The 15,643-nt window shown below is 39.9% G+C and overlaps 1 protein-coding gene across 1 annotated transcript; it reads left to right on the top strand.

Moving 5' to 3' along the window:
• Positions 1-10,578: 10,578 nt before the first annotated feature.
• Positions 10,579-12,884, top strand: LOC126382832 (leucine-rich repeat-containing protein 30-like). The gene has a single exon (XM_050032922.1). It carries the CDS (start codon positions 10,846-10,848, stop codon positions 11,743-11,745), a length of 900 nt encoding a protein of 299 aa, XP_049888879.1. The 5' UTR covers positions 10,579-10,845; the 3' UTR covers positions 11,746-12,884.
• Positions 12,885-15,643: the final 2,759 nt, after the last annotated feature.

Below are 15,643 nucleotides of genomic sequence, written 5' to 3'. Positions count from 1 at the left end.
ACGATAGCGATGGGCGTGTTGTACTCTACAGGTTTGAAAGATGAAGGATGAAGGCAACAATTGAGACGTTACAGAGAAATAACTGAAAAAAAAATGGGTTTGCCATGGTCTCATTAATAGTTGTCCCATGCTTGTTTTTGGCTAAGAACATATAATAACGAAACAAAAGTTTGCAAGTAATCAATGCAATCTGCCATCTTGCTACTACTGTTTATTTCTGCTATGCATTGTACAAAGCCCTCCAGTGATGACGTATCTTTGGTTACAATGTTTCTGATCAATACTGGCAGAAACATGGGCTGGTTCTCAAGATAGCACCAAGGTCCCAAGAATCTTGAATGAAACCAGTTCAAGAAACAGAGCAAATTTGGTGGAAAAGGGGTTAGTGAGTGATAGGGTGCTGGACAGCCCCCTAAAACCATTTTCTAATTTACAATGTAAATACATGTTATGTACTTTTAATGTAAATAAGGTTCCAGGGTGCATAAAAAGCACAACAGAGCTTGTTTATCAAGCTATCAAGTGCCAAGGAAGGATTCCCTGGACCTCTGACAGAGGTTGGTGCTAAGCCTCGAATATCCTCAAATCCTAAAAATGCGTACAACTGACCTGACCTTTGCAGGCCTGTCATTTTGCATAAGTGGCTCCCGAGCAAAGCAAGCTGAGTATCCCTGGTCTAAAGATATAGAGCGTCATATATCATAAACAAGCAGGGTTGTCTTTCTCTTTCTAGAGAGCTCTCTAAGGCTTTTGATTCTGTTGACCACAATATTTTAATCAGGCGTCTTACAGATAGTGTTTTGTCTGAGGATGCACTTGGGTGGTTTGCAAACTATCTCACAGACAGAATCCAAGCTATTAAATTAGAGGCTGCATCCTATGAGGTACTGCAAGTCCTCAAGGGAGTACCACAAGGGTTGATTCTGGGCTGCCGCTATACTATGCTATACTACAATATGACTGTAATGCAGCAGCCTCCCACTCAAGCTAGCTATCCATCAGTAGCATGATTTAGTTTACCACACTGGCAGTGAACATTCATGTTTTCTTTGCCTCAAATCTCAGTGTGAAAGCCTTGGTTAACCCACTACACAACAGATTTCTGCATTTTCTTGTTTCTCTCCTTGTTTCTTACACCTGAAAGGAGGCATGACCTTGGCAATGACACAATGCGAGTTAAGTCTAAGGGAACTGCATTCTGCCATTCTGGGGCAGTTTAACAGTGTTCACGGCCAGGCCTTATTCATTGCTTTGAGAGCTGCTCAGTGGCACATGAAGCTAAAAAGCTCAACTTCCCCAGTGCAAAAATAACCAGATCTTGGGCCCATAGAGCAAGCGCACTACAGACTTTCATGAGCCAAATGGCTATGTTGTGCCGGCCGAGCGGCAAATTTACAGTTTAGCACTCCGCTAACTTGAATAGAGATAAAATGATCAATCTTGCTGGTCCTCTAGACTTTCTAAATGATATTGGACTGAATGGATCAAATCGCAATGGTGGAGCAAGTCCTTTCGCGGAGGGCGTGACCCTCTAAAAAATGTATCTACTGATTACAGAGGTCTAGTAAGTCTACGGGAGAAAGCCTTTTTAGGCCCAATGGCATCACGTGACGGACCTGGAAGTTGTAGCTCCACTGTTTGGCCTCTATGAAAGTTGGCTTGCTAGTATGTACGAAAGTTGGTATGTAGCTTGCTGTCCATTTCTATCACCAGTCATTTGTCATCCAGCAATCATTCATCATGAGAAATGCATAAAGTACACACAAAAGACCAATTCTTATTTGAAGAGAGGCTTTTGGCAGAGGCAAAGGAGCAATAGTCTGTGTTACAAAACTGAAGTTAGTTAATTCATCAATCCTTACAAATTAGGAGAAACAATGGTCAAAGGACCTTGATCCTGACAGTTTGCCACCCCTTTTTGGTCACTGATGTTGGCGCCTAGCTGGTGTTTGGCGCAAGTTTACATGATCTTTAGATCTACAAGCCAAATGTCAACTACACAATCATCTTGACAAAGGTGCTAGTTCATGTTATGCTAACTAAATGCTAACAAAACGGCTAATTATGCGTAGTTAATCTACAGTTATCTAGCAAAATAAAAAAGCACAACATTACCCTATTCTTGTGTCTGACTGTAGCCCATAACATTTTTGCTGACCTTTTATGTTTTCAATCTTATTCACTGCATAGTGTTTTGAGGTTGTTCAGCAGTTGTTCTTTTTGTTTGTTTTTTTACTCCTACAGTAAACAGCCAGCAGATGGCACTTTTAACCTCTGACATTCCCTGAGTATTATTATATCAGTGTGTTGCCGCTCTTTCGCCCAACAAAGTCTGTCTGAAAGCTACCAAGATACTCTGCCAGGTTGCATCAAATATTCTCAAAAATTAACATAGTTTTAAAGTAAAAACATTCTATTTATTCTTCAAACGTAGGTCACATGATGATAACTCAGCCATCTCCATGTCAAATGACCAGACTCCATCCATTGAAATGAATGTCTGAAAACTGAGCCAAAAATGTTGGACACAGCCTGTTTCAGCTTTTCCCCTCTGGTGGGCACTATAGAGCACGGTACAGTTAAACAACCAGACATAGGAACAGTTTTTTTTCGACAGGTCGATGAACACTTAACACCAGTCACATAATGTCAGGAACAATCCCTGTGTGATGCCAAGCATCTACTTTACCTGTATATTATATATTTTATCCTTTATAATTAAATGAACATATTTAACATGCAAATACAATTTTTGTCAATATGAATCTAAAGAATCTATATACTATCAAATCCATCTAACTCAGGTCCATAAAGCAATGTATTATATGAATTATTCCCTATTTGCACCATTACACTACTGTATTACAATTTACAGATTTCATCGTGTTGTTTTTTTTATGTTTATATAAAGATACCTAAAATATATTTAGCTTATATCTGTACATAGTAGTCAAATGTTTACCTTGTTCAGCATGTTGTCATTGTTTTAAGCCTTTGCCATCTGTGTGAGTGCATTGAGAGCCTAAAAAAATGGAGTCAAATTCCTTGTATGTGTACCTATTTTTATACAGTCTATGATGTGTACCCATATTTGACTCTGACTGAAGGCTCCCAAAAAAGCAAGTAAGTGGACCTTGAGTTCAGATTTCTTTTTTTTTTTTTTTTTAATCTTATTTTATTGTTAAAGTACTACAAAGGTAAAGAACAAACTTTTAGGTTTAATTATTTAATTGGGCAGATGCTTTGATTTGAATGTTTTATATTATTTTGATTCATCCCACTTAACCTTATTATTATTATAATGGTTGGAGATACTTTGTTAAGGCTACTGAAGTTTCACCGGACACTACTCTGCCTTCCTCATGCACATGGTGGCTATTGCCCGGCCCACACACACTTAGATGCCTCACATATTAGCTGCCATCTGCCTCTGTATCTGATGCAGCTCTGGAGGAGAAGTTCATTACTGTCACTCCTGGGTCTCTGCTGAGCTCTCAGGGAGTGACGAGGTCAGGGCCCAACCAAATAAATCAATCAATCTCATTGCCATCCAAAGCACTGACAGTTTATCTAATCATGATTACTCTGCAACTGTGCTCACAGTACGCTGTGTTTTTGTTTAGCACTCAGCGGCCTGTAGGAGTGGCAGTGAGCAGGTGAGACCCAGATAGGCTGCTCGGCGGTACTTTATCACCCCGCTTGTTGTTGTCACAGCCACAATTGGTTTGTACTCCCCATCTGCTGCATCAGCAAAGTCGGGACTGATTTGGTCACTTTGGAGCCCAGTTAGCTTTGCCCACTGCACTTCCCTGTTGATTCCAGCCATCATTACAAATGGTATCTCTATGCGGCGGAGTTAACCCGGATAGTGCTCTCCCCTGGGTGCCTTTATTATCTATTCATCATGTTGTCCCAGTTTATCTAAAGATGAATCTGGATGCTTCACTACAGATATAACTACAGATACCTGGGCGTGTGGCCTGGGGAGAGAGATTAGGAGATTACAAGATACTCAGTGGAGGTGCTTCATAGAGTTGATAAGGAGATGAAAAATATTCTGAGAAGATGCAGAATGGCTGTGAATTTGTGTTTGTGCTCTTTAAGCACCAATATATCTTATAAGTAAGCTTGAATATGTTAACATTGCCTTGATATATAGTCATTTTCATGGCGGCAATTTGCACAAGCAGCCGGGGGCAGTCTCAGTGTGTCCAATCTGGTAAATAAATGAACATTTGAAACACTGAAATGAAATGTTCTTGGCCTCGTACTCAGCCTCCGAGCAGGCTTGTTGGACACTCCCTCAAATATCCTCCCCGCTAATTTGCATTGCTGACTAGATCCTTTGTGTCACCTGGAGGTTTGGGCAGAGCACTGCTGCAGCCAATTTCCAGATGGCAATTCAAATGTGTGACATATCCTCGATTTTTTGACTGAAATGCACACCCGCTTCCACAGACTCCATTAGCTGGGGGGATGCGTACGCGTGCACAAATGGAAAGTGGAAAGTGTCCAGTGGTGTGAATATTCACATCTGCACCTGCTGAATAATAGACGATTATCTTCTCAGGTGGCTCGTCTACCCTCCACCCCTATTCACATGCTCTCCCCCATTTCAGGGTGCTAATTTTGTCTGGAATACTCAATAGGTTTGCAAAATGCATATTTCTTGTCTGTTAGACTTGATCTTGTCTCGTATTCTGTCTAAAGAGGGAACATATTCTCCAATAAGAGTGCTGGCTTCAGGGAGTAATGTGTCTGCAATATAGACTCTAAAGAGCCTCAGGTCTTGGCAGGTACTCCTTACATTTCAACAGGAGAGACACACCTACGGCAGATTCTGTGGCAGCAAGGCCATATATCATCTGTCATCGCCAGAAGCCTCCACAGTAATGAACAAGTAATAATGGTATATATCTTGAACTTGAGTCTCTAAAGGTAGCTCATCCAGAGTCATTATTGTGCCACATAACCAGATGAGCTTTCTCAAATGAGATCATTTTTGTCACCCTGAGGACTGGAGGGTGTAACTGTTCTCCGAGTGAATAACTCATCCTCATTTGGTGCTAATGGGACTCTGTATTAAGGTGTTGTGCGAATGCGAGAGGAATGGTAAATCCCATTTTCTTGTAATTTAAATCTCAAGCTGTTTCCACACATCTGTTCCTCTGGTAGAAAGGAAGATTCTCTTGGAAAAAAAAGCATGCACGGGATAAAAAAGGAGCATTTAATGAAGATTCATGCCACATGGGATTATGACGAAGTGCTAGGCGACGGTGTGTTATGGAGAAGTATGTCATGATGACATCTCTCTGTCACAGAAATGAGCATTATTCGCTCTGTCCATTCATCCACCTACCTATCTAGCTTCCATCCCACCCTCTCCCTCCATCTGTCCATCCATCTCAGCCTCTTCCAGGTATTGCGATGCTACAGTTAACCCATAATGAGGGATATGCATATGAAGCCATGGGTTTCCTGCATATTTGACAGCGTGTGTTGTGTACTGAGCCTCGTGTTGCCACTCCGGGGGTGTGTTTGCAATTGGGGTGGGGGGGTGTTCTGACAGTTACAGCTGAGATGTCATTTTTCATGTAAATAGAGGATGGCAGGGTATAGCAATCCTGCTGTTTGTGAAATTAGCTGTGGCACACATATACACAAGAACAGCAGCACAGATGTGCTCCTAAAATCTGAGGGCTCTGTTTAAAGACTTTGTGATGAAATGTCAGACAGAAATCAGCTTCTACACAAAGTTACTGTGATAACAAGGTGTTACAATTTACTAAAAAATGCTCAGATGAGCGCGGGCAATGCACCGCAACAGCCCTATCTCCAGTGTCCAATTCAGCAAACACATGATTCAACCTGTCATTCATAAGTGCTGATGTAGCCGTGCTCATAGCACAGCCACCGAGTCCCCAGAGTTGGATATCACTGCTAACTGTCATCCAAGTACTTTGATTACTGGACTGGGAGAAGAATGATGACTAAGGCCACTCTAAGTCCTGGTCAGACTCTGAGAGGCTGTCGAGGAAAGTGGATCATGTCCAAGGTCCCATTTACACCCCTAACGTTTATATAACGTGTTCACGGCTGGACCTCTCCTGTTGCAAAAATCTTGTTAATCACTTGAGCGACACCTCTTAGAAAATGATGGGTGCTATAAAAAAGATACAAAGGAAAACAGGGTTTGTTTTGAGAAACAAAAGTCAATTTAAGAGATTCAATTTTACTTAAATGTAGTTTTACAATTTACAAAACTCCTCCTGTGAAGCATCCATAACTATGTGCTGGTGTATAAACAGATAATGAATGACAATATAATATAACCCTCTTGTAATGATACTAAATATGTCTTCATATAAGTTATAATAGTAACTGTACATTAATACTCACTGTACAGTACATGAACATAAAATGCTGTTATGTCCTCTTATAACTACATTGTGTTATTTATAGCAGTGGTACCCAACCTTTTTCTTGAGGGACCCATATTTTTACCACTGTCGACTTTGCTGGGTTGGCATCAAGTAGCATCCACATGGATGCCAGGACCCAATGTTTCCCAACAGAACATTGCACTGTAACAAGATGGTCAATTTTATTCACTTCACCCACCAGTGGTTTTAATGTTTTGGCTGACTGGTGTATATTCCAGTGGTTTTTTGGGTGATAGGTGAGTATACCCTGTATACCTGCATATCCCTCCACTACACTACTGATAACACTGGCATCGTAATTTACATTACTATATGTCTTTTCCATCACAGTAAACAAAGTGATGGAAATGAATGACAATAACCTCAAAGGACAGGTGTTCTTTTTATGAAAAAAGAGGACATTTAAAAAAACACTATAATATCTTACAACACATAATGCATTTCATTAAGATGTGCATTTATGTGTCATTTCTATTTGAAGCTTATATTAGATCAATATTAAATTTAAAATTATTTTGCAGGATTGAATGGATAACAATTGCCTCAGGGACAAAAGAAATATAGCAAATCACCCGCATATAAGTGCACATATTATATAATAAAAACAATGACTGATCTTACATTTTATTTTCTGTATGTTCCTTTTCAATGTGACAACAATAAGAAATAAAAAAAAAGTGTTTTTGTTGTTCTTATTTCTGACAGGGGCGGAAAATCACGATAGTTGAATAATCACCCATTAACAGGGTTAAAGTAAAGTGTTACCGAGACCTGTGTTATGATTGGCACAACAGCTCTGTGTACATGCTGTACTGTACATGCTGTCCTGTCCTGTAAGTCTAACCTCTACTCTGTTTCTCTTTCTGAAGTTTGTCATATTATCTTCCTCTTCATGTGATTTTTTTTTAAAAATCTGAATGGATCCCGTAAGAGAGAGTGTCATATGCGGTACAGATTTTAAAACCCTATGGGGTGAAAAAAAGACTTGGAGCTAAAAGACTTGACTTCACTATCTGTTTAGCCCTGTTGCCTCACAGCAGGAAGGACCTGAGTTTAAACCAGGCCAGCGAGGGTCTTATAATGTGAAGTATGCATGTTCTCCTCTGACCGCGTGGGTTTCCTCCAGACACTTTAGTTTCCTCCTTCAGTTCAAAGACAAGCAGGTTATATGAAATGGAGAAAGTATGAAGCAAAAGTAACAACACTACAATAAGAAAATATTCCATTACAAGAAAAAGCCCGGCATGAAAAATATCACTTACAGTTTTTCACATTCTCTTAATTTTCTCACTCTCTCTCTCAAAAAAATTCAAATCTCTGAACAATTATTTTGTTGTTTAGCCAATATGAATGTTTGTGACATCTGCTAAATTGGTAAATGATCTAGGTGACAGTAATGAACTAGGAATTACAATTAGCCACATACAACTTCTCATTTTGGTGACACTGGACAATATACTGACCCAACTAGCAGCGGTTGGGGACTTGAGTTACATGACTTGACTAGAGTCAGAATCGAGTCGAAAATTTGAGGACTTGAGACCTGCTTGACTAACATTAATAGAAGACTCGACTTGACTTTGACTTAGTCTTCATGATTTGAGACTTGACTGAGACTTGAGACAGATGAATTGTAAGGACTTGACTTTTTTAGTTAAATATTTACAATTTCCTTCATATTACTAAGATATGTTTTGTTTTTTTGAGTTTTTGAAACACGATTGAGTAATTTCTAGTGCAATGTGTGCAAACTTGGCCTATTAGGATGTGCCAGACCAGCATAGGCTAACGCATGAGGCAGCTATTATGGAAGGGCCTAGTCCAAAAATATGAAAATTTGGAAGGATTATATTGCTGATGAGGAGGAAAGCAGTATGCAAGGTCTGCAGCTCAAAAAACAGTGGCACAACCACCACAATAAACATCCATCCAATACAAAGAAAGGTGAACATATCTTTTTTTTGGCTAACGTATTAGCTAACTGATTTTAGCTTATTGCTAATAATATCGCTACAAAGCTAACATTTGACCAGATCTTTAAATTATATGAGGAAGTGCGTTTCTTAACAGATGGATAGAAACCTGATAGAAACCACCTGCAACATTTTGTTCAACATTACCTTGACAAAAACGGGACCTGCAGGTACATGGCATGTTTTGTGAAATATCTAATTAAAAAGACGTATGAACGGCTGAATGAGTCATGATGAAAATATGACTGCATGTAGTGTATAACCATATTTTAACAGAAAAACATTACTCAGATAACTAACATTACTTTATAATCATATTCATCTCACTTGACAATTAACAGAGGCAACTGATTTGAAGGAAATAGCCTGTTAGCTAGTTAGCAGCCTGTTAGCTAAGCTAGCACACTTGGCTGTGAAGTGCTGTAAAATTTAGTTGATTCAAAACACACCTAAAACACACACTAAACATGGCTTAATAGAGACAATGTCAAACACACGTACACAAATTGGCTTCACTATAATTTGCAGCATTCACAGACAAAGCACTTGTCTTTTGCTGGACCCCACAAATACAACATGTTAAGCACAAGCCTATGGCATTTTACATTGTATAAATTAACCTAGCAACTAGCCAACTTTCCCTCTTCTCACATGAAACCAGGGACAACAGCAACATTTAACAAAGGTAACGTTACAAAATTTGGCTCCATTACAACTCACAAGGTTCACCGGCAAAACAACTGTCCTAAACTTAGCAAATTTTCCAAACAAACATAACATGCTAACGTTATTAGCACAAGCTTATTGCATTGTACATTGTATAAACTAGCTTAGCTACGAGTAGAGATTTCCTCTGCTCATATGAAGCCTGGAAAAATCCCTAAGTATAAATCCCTGAAGGGTAAATCACACACAAGACTTAACATATACACATACATATATTGTTGTTTAATGTATTACTATTAATATTACTGCTGCATTAATGTGTAAGCAACATTTTGTTGTTGTAGTTGGTCAATATAATAATCTTATATTGTGTTGGGTAATTTATTTTTTACCTGTGCAACATAAACTCATCATGTTTTTTCTGTAAAATCTTAATCTAAATTACTAAAGCTGTCAAATAAATGTAGTGCAGTAAAATAGATTATATCTCACTCTGAATTGTAGTAGAATGTAAGTGTAAAGTAGCATGACATGGAAATACCCATGTGAAGTACAAGTACCTTGAATGGATTCCCTCAAGTGCCTCTAGGAGTGAATGTGTTTGTCTGTGACACACTGACTAACCTGCGTCTCAGCAGATGGCACGATGGGATATCTCCACTGCCCTGCAGCTATGAGCTAATTAGGCAGACGACTCAAGGTAAATACTGGAAAATTATAATATTTGAATCTTTTTTTCTAATTTGACATTTTGAAAGGAAGTGGAACAAATAGCTTTCAGTGAACGCACGAAGATACTTAAAGAACTCTTTAGAGAGAAAGCATGAAGAACTTTTTCCCTCAGTGTGTAAGTTGCTGGGGGGAAAGACAAATTTAAAAATGTAAATGCACCACAGTGTATGCTTTTACATGAAGAGGGATTCTCCCCTCTGGGCCACATGAATGAGATTTTGAATAGCAGCAGAGTTTTCTAGGAACACACTGGAATGTTCCATGTCCTTTTTGCTCTTGAGATTAAACCAGCTCATGTCTGTGCATAAGGTTCCACTAATACCTTTAAGAACTGTTACTTTTTTGAGAGATGATTCAGTGTTTTCACGGCGGCTGTCGGCTTGGTGCCATATTTAAGTTGAGACAAGAGATCATGCACAAAGGCACAAGGGGCGACGTGAAAAAAACAAAAGTGAAAAGAGCTTATGGTCAGTCAGAGATGGTATGCTGAATATCTGAATTATTTTAAGTGCAAAATGTAATACACTACAAGATAGCAGGTGTAGCTAACAGAATAATTTGCACCACGTGTGGCAGCATTACTGAGCACCAATGTATTTCTGTGTGTTACACTGTGAGATCATGGCAGTGACCTCATCTGATTGAGCTCACACAGCATCCTATCCCCGGCTCTGCCCTCTGGTAGTGGGTGGGGAGCAGGGTGCTATCTGTGGACATGTGAAGTGACAGGACCAGCTGGGGTATGAAACCCAGTAAGACAGGCAGTTGATCTGAGAGACACAAACCACGAGCCCCAATAGTGCTCAGTTACAGCAGCCTGCAACTCAACTCGGTGAGCAAAACTCAGCCAGGATTCAACTGCTGCCAAAGATCAGGAGTTCTGCAGTAACCTGTAGAAGTGATCATGTGGCTCGCTCAAGAACCCTTGAGATCAATCAGCAGCCATTATCCTTAGCAATCCTCTCATTGTTCAGCTAATCGCATGCTGACATCTTATTAAAGGTGACAGAAACAACAGTACTGCGAGGACGATGGGTGGGAAGCAATCTCGCAGTTTCTCCAACAAGGAGCTGAATGAGGTGAGAGTTAGCCAAAGGAGGACGAGTGCCGGGAGAGACGACCAGCCCAGCCGGTCCTCGGCTGCTGAGAGGATCCGCAGACACGCGACAGTGCACTTTGGCTACAGCACCCTCAGTCTGGCGCAGCGGGCGCTTGATGAGACCCCCACTGAGCTGTGGGAGCTCCGAGAACTGCAGAAGCTAAACTTGTCCATGAATTCCTTGTGCTCTTTGCCCCCTGCCCTGGGCGCTCTGGACAATCTGGTGATCCTCAATTTGTGGGGGAACAATCTATCCAGCCTCCCGCCTGAAATCAGCCTACTGAAGAAGCTAAGGGTGCTCTTCGCCTGTCGTAATCGCCTAAGAGAGGTCCCAGAGGAGCTGGGCTCCTGCACGTGCCTAGAGGTGCTCAGCCTGGCCAACAACCAGATCACAGGCCTCCCTGGCAGCTTGGCCACCATGCATAATCTAACCAAACTCAACCTTAGCCACAACCGCATTGTTCACATCCCCACCTGCGTCTACAGCATGAAGGGCCTAGTCTTCCTCCACCTGGCTTGCAACCGTCTGGAGACCATCGCGGACCAGATCCAGGACTTGGTTAACCTGAAGATCCTTATTGTGGAGGGAAACAGTATCCACACACTGCCTAAGACGCTGTGCTTCCTGGAGTCTTTAGAACTCCTCAATGTTGACTTCAATGACCTGCAAAGTGTGCCAATGGAAATGTACCTACTGAGCAAGCTTGGGAGGTTAGCCTGCCACCCGCTGGATAAAGGACTTCATATTATCCACAACCCCCTCCTCAAGCCTATAAAAGAGGTGCTGCAAGGAGGACTCAGTGCCCTCTATAACTACCTCAAGCCCACGTGAGGGACTACCACTGTATGTGTGTGTGTGTGTGTGTGTGTGTGTGTGTGTGTGTTTGTGTTTGTCTGAAGGAGTCATTATGGGATGGCACAAATCTGAACCCTGGCACATGATGGTCATGCTGTCAGCTGTAGCTGTTGCCACAGACGGCCTGATTGTATTGCGATACCACTCAAGACGTATTACATTTTTTATGTAATGTAAAAGATGGTTTAAAAATAAACCGCAAGTAAGTGCTGTGTCATGCCTAAACATTTGTTAATCCACAGCAAAGGGGTCAGGACGAGTCGCTCAGCTCACACAAAAATTCACAGGTCTACATTTGGGGGCTGATTAACTGGCCAGTTGATCTTGTTTGGCCTGTGGCGGTGAGAGGGGGCACTGGGGGTAAGTTCAGCTACATATCACCACCCTCTTTGTTGGATTCAGGTCATGGGGATCAGGTGTGTAAAGTCAGTGGAAAGAACGGTGGAGGGGGGCTTAAGATCTGCAAAATAATAAAACAAAAGCACAACAGGGACTTAAACTCTGATTAAATGTTGTTCCACTCCATCAGATCAGAGCAGTGCTGCTGGGTGGCAGCTCCACTGGGTTTGTTGCGTGTTGTCACACAAACTATTTGAAGCAATGGGGGAAAAAAGAAACTTACATTGCATGATACGATTGAAAACTGCTTCTCAATAGATGTGGCGACTGTGGAACAAATTTTTCAATGTGAAACCTTAGCTGACGGAAATATGTCATATAGGGTTACAAAACGTAAATCTTGGCTGAAAAAACACATGCCTGTCCAGTAAGGATGTCTGCATAAATAAAATTAAAGGTAATAAAAATGTAAAAAATACTTTTCTACATGTCAAATACAGTATGTAAAGTGTATGTACATATATATATATATATATATGCAGCTAAAAAGAGTCACTCTAATAGTCAAAGGTTTTTTTTTTTTAAATATTGAAGTATATCTACTTTACTTGAGTATTTTTCATTTTATTTTACTTTATATTAAACTTCAATTCAGAGGCTTAAGTGACATTTTTGAATGCAGGATTTTGACTTGTAATGGAATTTTTTATTGTTTTATTATTACTTTTACAAAAGTAATCTGAGGACTAGCGACTTGTAATTTTGGGCTATTTAAATAAAATGGATTTGACTTCTTCTATCACTGTCTCTGGCCCAAATTTTGTCTTGGGGTTTCTTATTGATTTACTTATAATAAACATTGTCTCTTTCTCTATGAAGTTGTGCTTGTCAGATATAAAAGTATAAACTTGCAACTCCATAATGCACAGAATGAAAGCGCATGTGCAGTTAATAAAAAGCGTGTAGTCATGGAATAAAAGTTTAAAGGACTACTTACATGCCTGCTAATACTAAAATGTAGAATCATAATGGCAGTGCTGGAATGTAGCTAAGTGCAGTTACTCAACTACAGTACTTAATTACTCAATTTTGAGACACTTGTAATTTTCTTGAGTATTTCCATATTTTTGCTACTTTATATATCTACTCCCCTACACTTTGGAGGCAAATATATTACTTTTTACTCCACAGCATTTATTTGATAGTTTAAGTTACTAGTGGCTTTGCTATAAATCAACTATTAATAAATGATTTATTATTATAGGAGCCATACAGCAGGTATACCCAACTTGCTTTGAATGGAGGCCACCCTTGAAAAATGACAAGAGGCCAGAGGCCAATTAATGAACAAAGATTAATAGTATTTATCAGATAAAATGTATAAGTGAGTTGACTGAGTTAAAGTTCATGCAGTTACATATAATTCTATGAGCCTAGGTTTTCGGCTCTATTGGTTTGCTTTTGTGATCTACTGATGCAATGACAGTGTAAACGTGAGATGACTACTACTGTCTCTTGTTTGGGTTTTTTCTTTATGTGATTGATACACCTTGGGTCACAGACCACCGTGTGATAAGATTTCAATTTAGGGACCTCCATCTGAAAATAATTTAGTCGTTTCATATGATTCAGACCAGAATTCTATAGTTCAACCACAGCTGAGGAGATAACCATAGAGAATGTGAAACCTCTGACCAGAATAGTCACTCTTATGACTCCTACTCACATTGGTCTTACTTTCACAGTGAATTAGAAAAATAAACTGTTCCTCAATTTTCTGGGGAGTACCTGGAACTCCCACAAGGACCCCTGAGGGTCCCACACTGCTCTGGTGCATATTCTATCAGCCCAAGAACAAAAACATGGTAACTAAATGTTCCATTATGCAACTGTAAGTGAAATGATACTGTAATAATACAACTGTACTGTTTAATTTTGCGAAATCATGTTATCCAAAATTGTATTTCAAACAGATTTTGTTTTATGATGGCACAAGAGTAAAGTAATGTCCACAGGGCTGTACCTAAGTTTGATTAAATCTATTTTTTAATACACTTTCCATATTGTAATATACAGTATGTCAATATTGAGAGTGTAAAGCACTTTGCACTTTAAATATCCAACTACTCCTTCAGCTAACATTATGGTGCTTGTAGTGACTTTCTCTTGAGCGGCATCAGTAAAGCAGGTTTACAACATGATGATGAGTCTGACTGGTCAAATGTATGCATACATCTAATTTCTGATAGTTTACCACCAGGTTGCTCCTGTGAGACCGAGTTTGTGTCAACTTGGTTGCTTATTAATGAGGTTTGACGTCATCATGTTTAAGAAGGGCATAAACATTTCTTAACCACTCACAGTGAAGACTGAAGGTGCTATGGAAAAGACAGAAAAGTGACCTCTGTTGGTATGTATCTGTTACTACTTTAAGTCAAAGTGAATGCTGGAATATCCACTCACCCTCTCTGTCTCTCTCACAGCGCAGCACACACACACACACACACACACACACACACACACACACACACACACACAACCCGCGCATTCATGATAGATGAACCCCTCCTGAATAAGTCTTTGTCCTAGATAGTGATCATGGGACATGTTGTCAAATAAAGCTCCTATAAAGATATTGCATCAATGTGAGTCAGATGACCTGAATTCAGGTATCAGTGCTCCATGGTGATGTTACTATTTTAGTGATAATACAATATACAATGACTTTGTCTGCTTGTGTGTCTTGTTTAACATCAAGTGAACATTACAGAAATATTCTCCATCAGTAACCAGCAGCCAGAAACTCCTAATCAATGTAATGTCTGGGATCAGCTTTTAAAATTCAAACACTGACCTGTATACAGTCAAGTAAAACACACTTTAACCACTAAGACAATTAATTAAAATGAAATTTCGCAGTCTGGAAATCCACCTCATTCCACTGAACGGTACTCACTCTCTAGTGGTCAGCTGTACACCAGGGATCGACCGTGACTGCAGTTAGCAGGCTTTGTAGGATTTGCTGATCCTATTTAATTGCTGTGTGCTCCAATAACTTTGCTTTATAATGAGACACTGTGCAAGATATAACAACTGGGTGAGCACAGATTGGCACCCGTGTTCTCCATTCAAAAGGTATTTTGCATTCATAAGCCAAAGCTTAGAAAGCAGTTTAGCATCACCAGCAGCCAGTGACTTCCCATAATGAAGGACAGCTAATCAATCTCGTATTGAGCTTTTGACAATCAAGGCACGGGATAATCACAATGGAATTAAATGTTAAAATCGCTGTTGTTTGGCAGCCACATGAGGAGAGGCTTAATAAGACTTTCTTTGGAGTGCAGTGTAAGTTCTGTGATTTATTCAGTCACACTGAGACTCCTCACATAGGGTGAGGTGATTGGCATTTATTGACAAACAGCATTATACTGCCACTTATGTCAATTACTACAAAGTGTTATTTAGCTCATCGTTCTTATGTTTAACTGATTTAAAGTGTTCCTGCAGGGAGAAATATGAGTGAGAATAGATTTCC

Source organism: Epinephelus moara, chromosome 21 (assembly GCF_006386435.1).
Source record: "Epinephelus moara isolate mb chromosome 21, YSFRI_EMoa_1.0, whole genome shotgun sequence".
NCBI lineage: Eukaryota > Metazoa > Chordata > Actinopteri > Perciformes > Serranidae > Epinephelus > Epinephelus moara.
The sequence above is the reverse complement of the archived record's forward strand: the minus strand, read 5'-3'. Positions and strand labels throughout refer to the sequence as shown.

Bases quoted from the DNA above. Each gene is read 5' to 3' on its own strand.
- LOC126382832 (XM_050032922.1), top strand. From the start codon at position 10,846: ATGGGTGGGAAGCAATCTCGCAGTTTCTCCAACAAGGAGCTGAATGAG.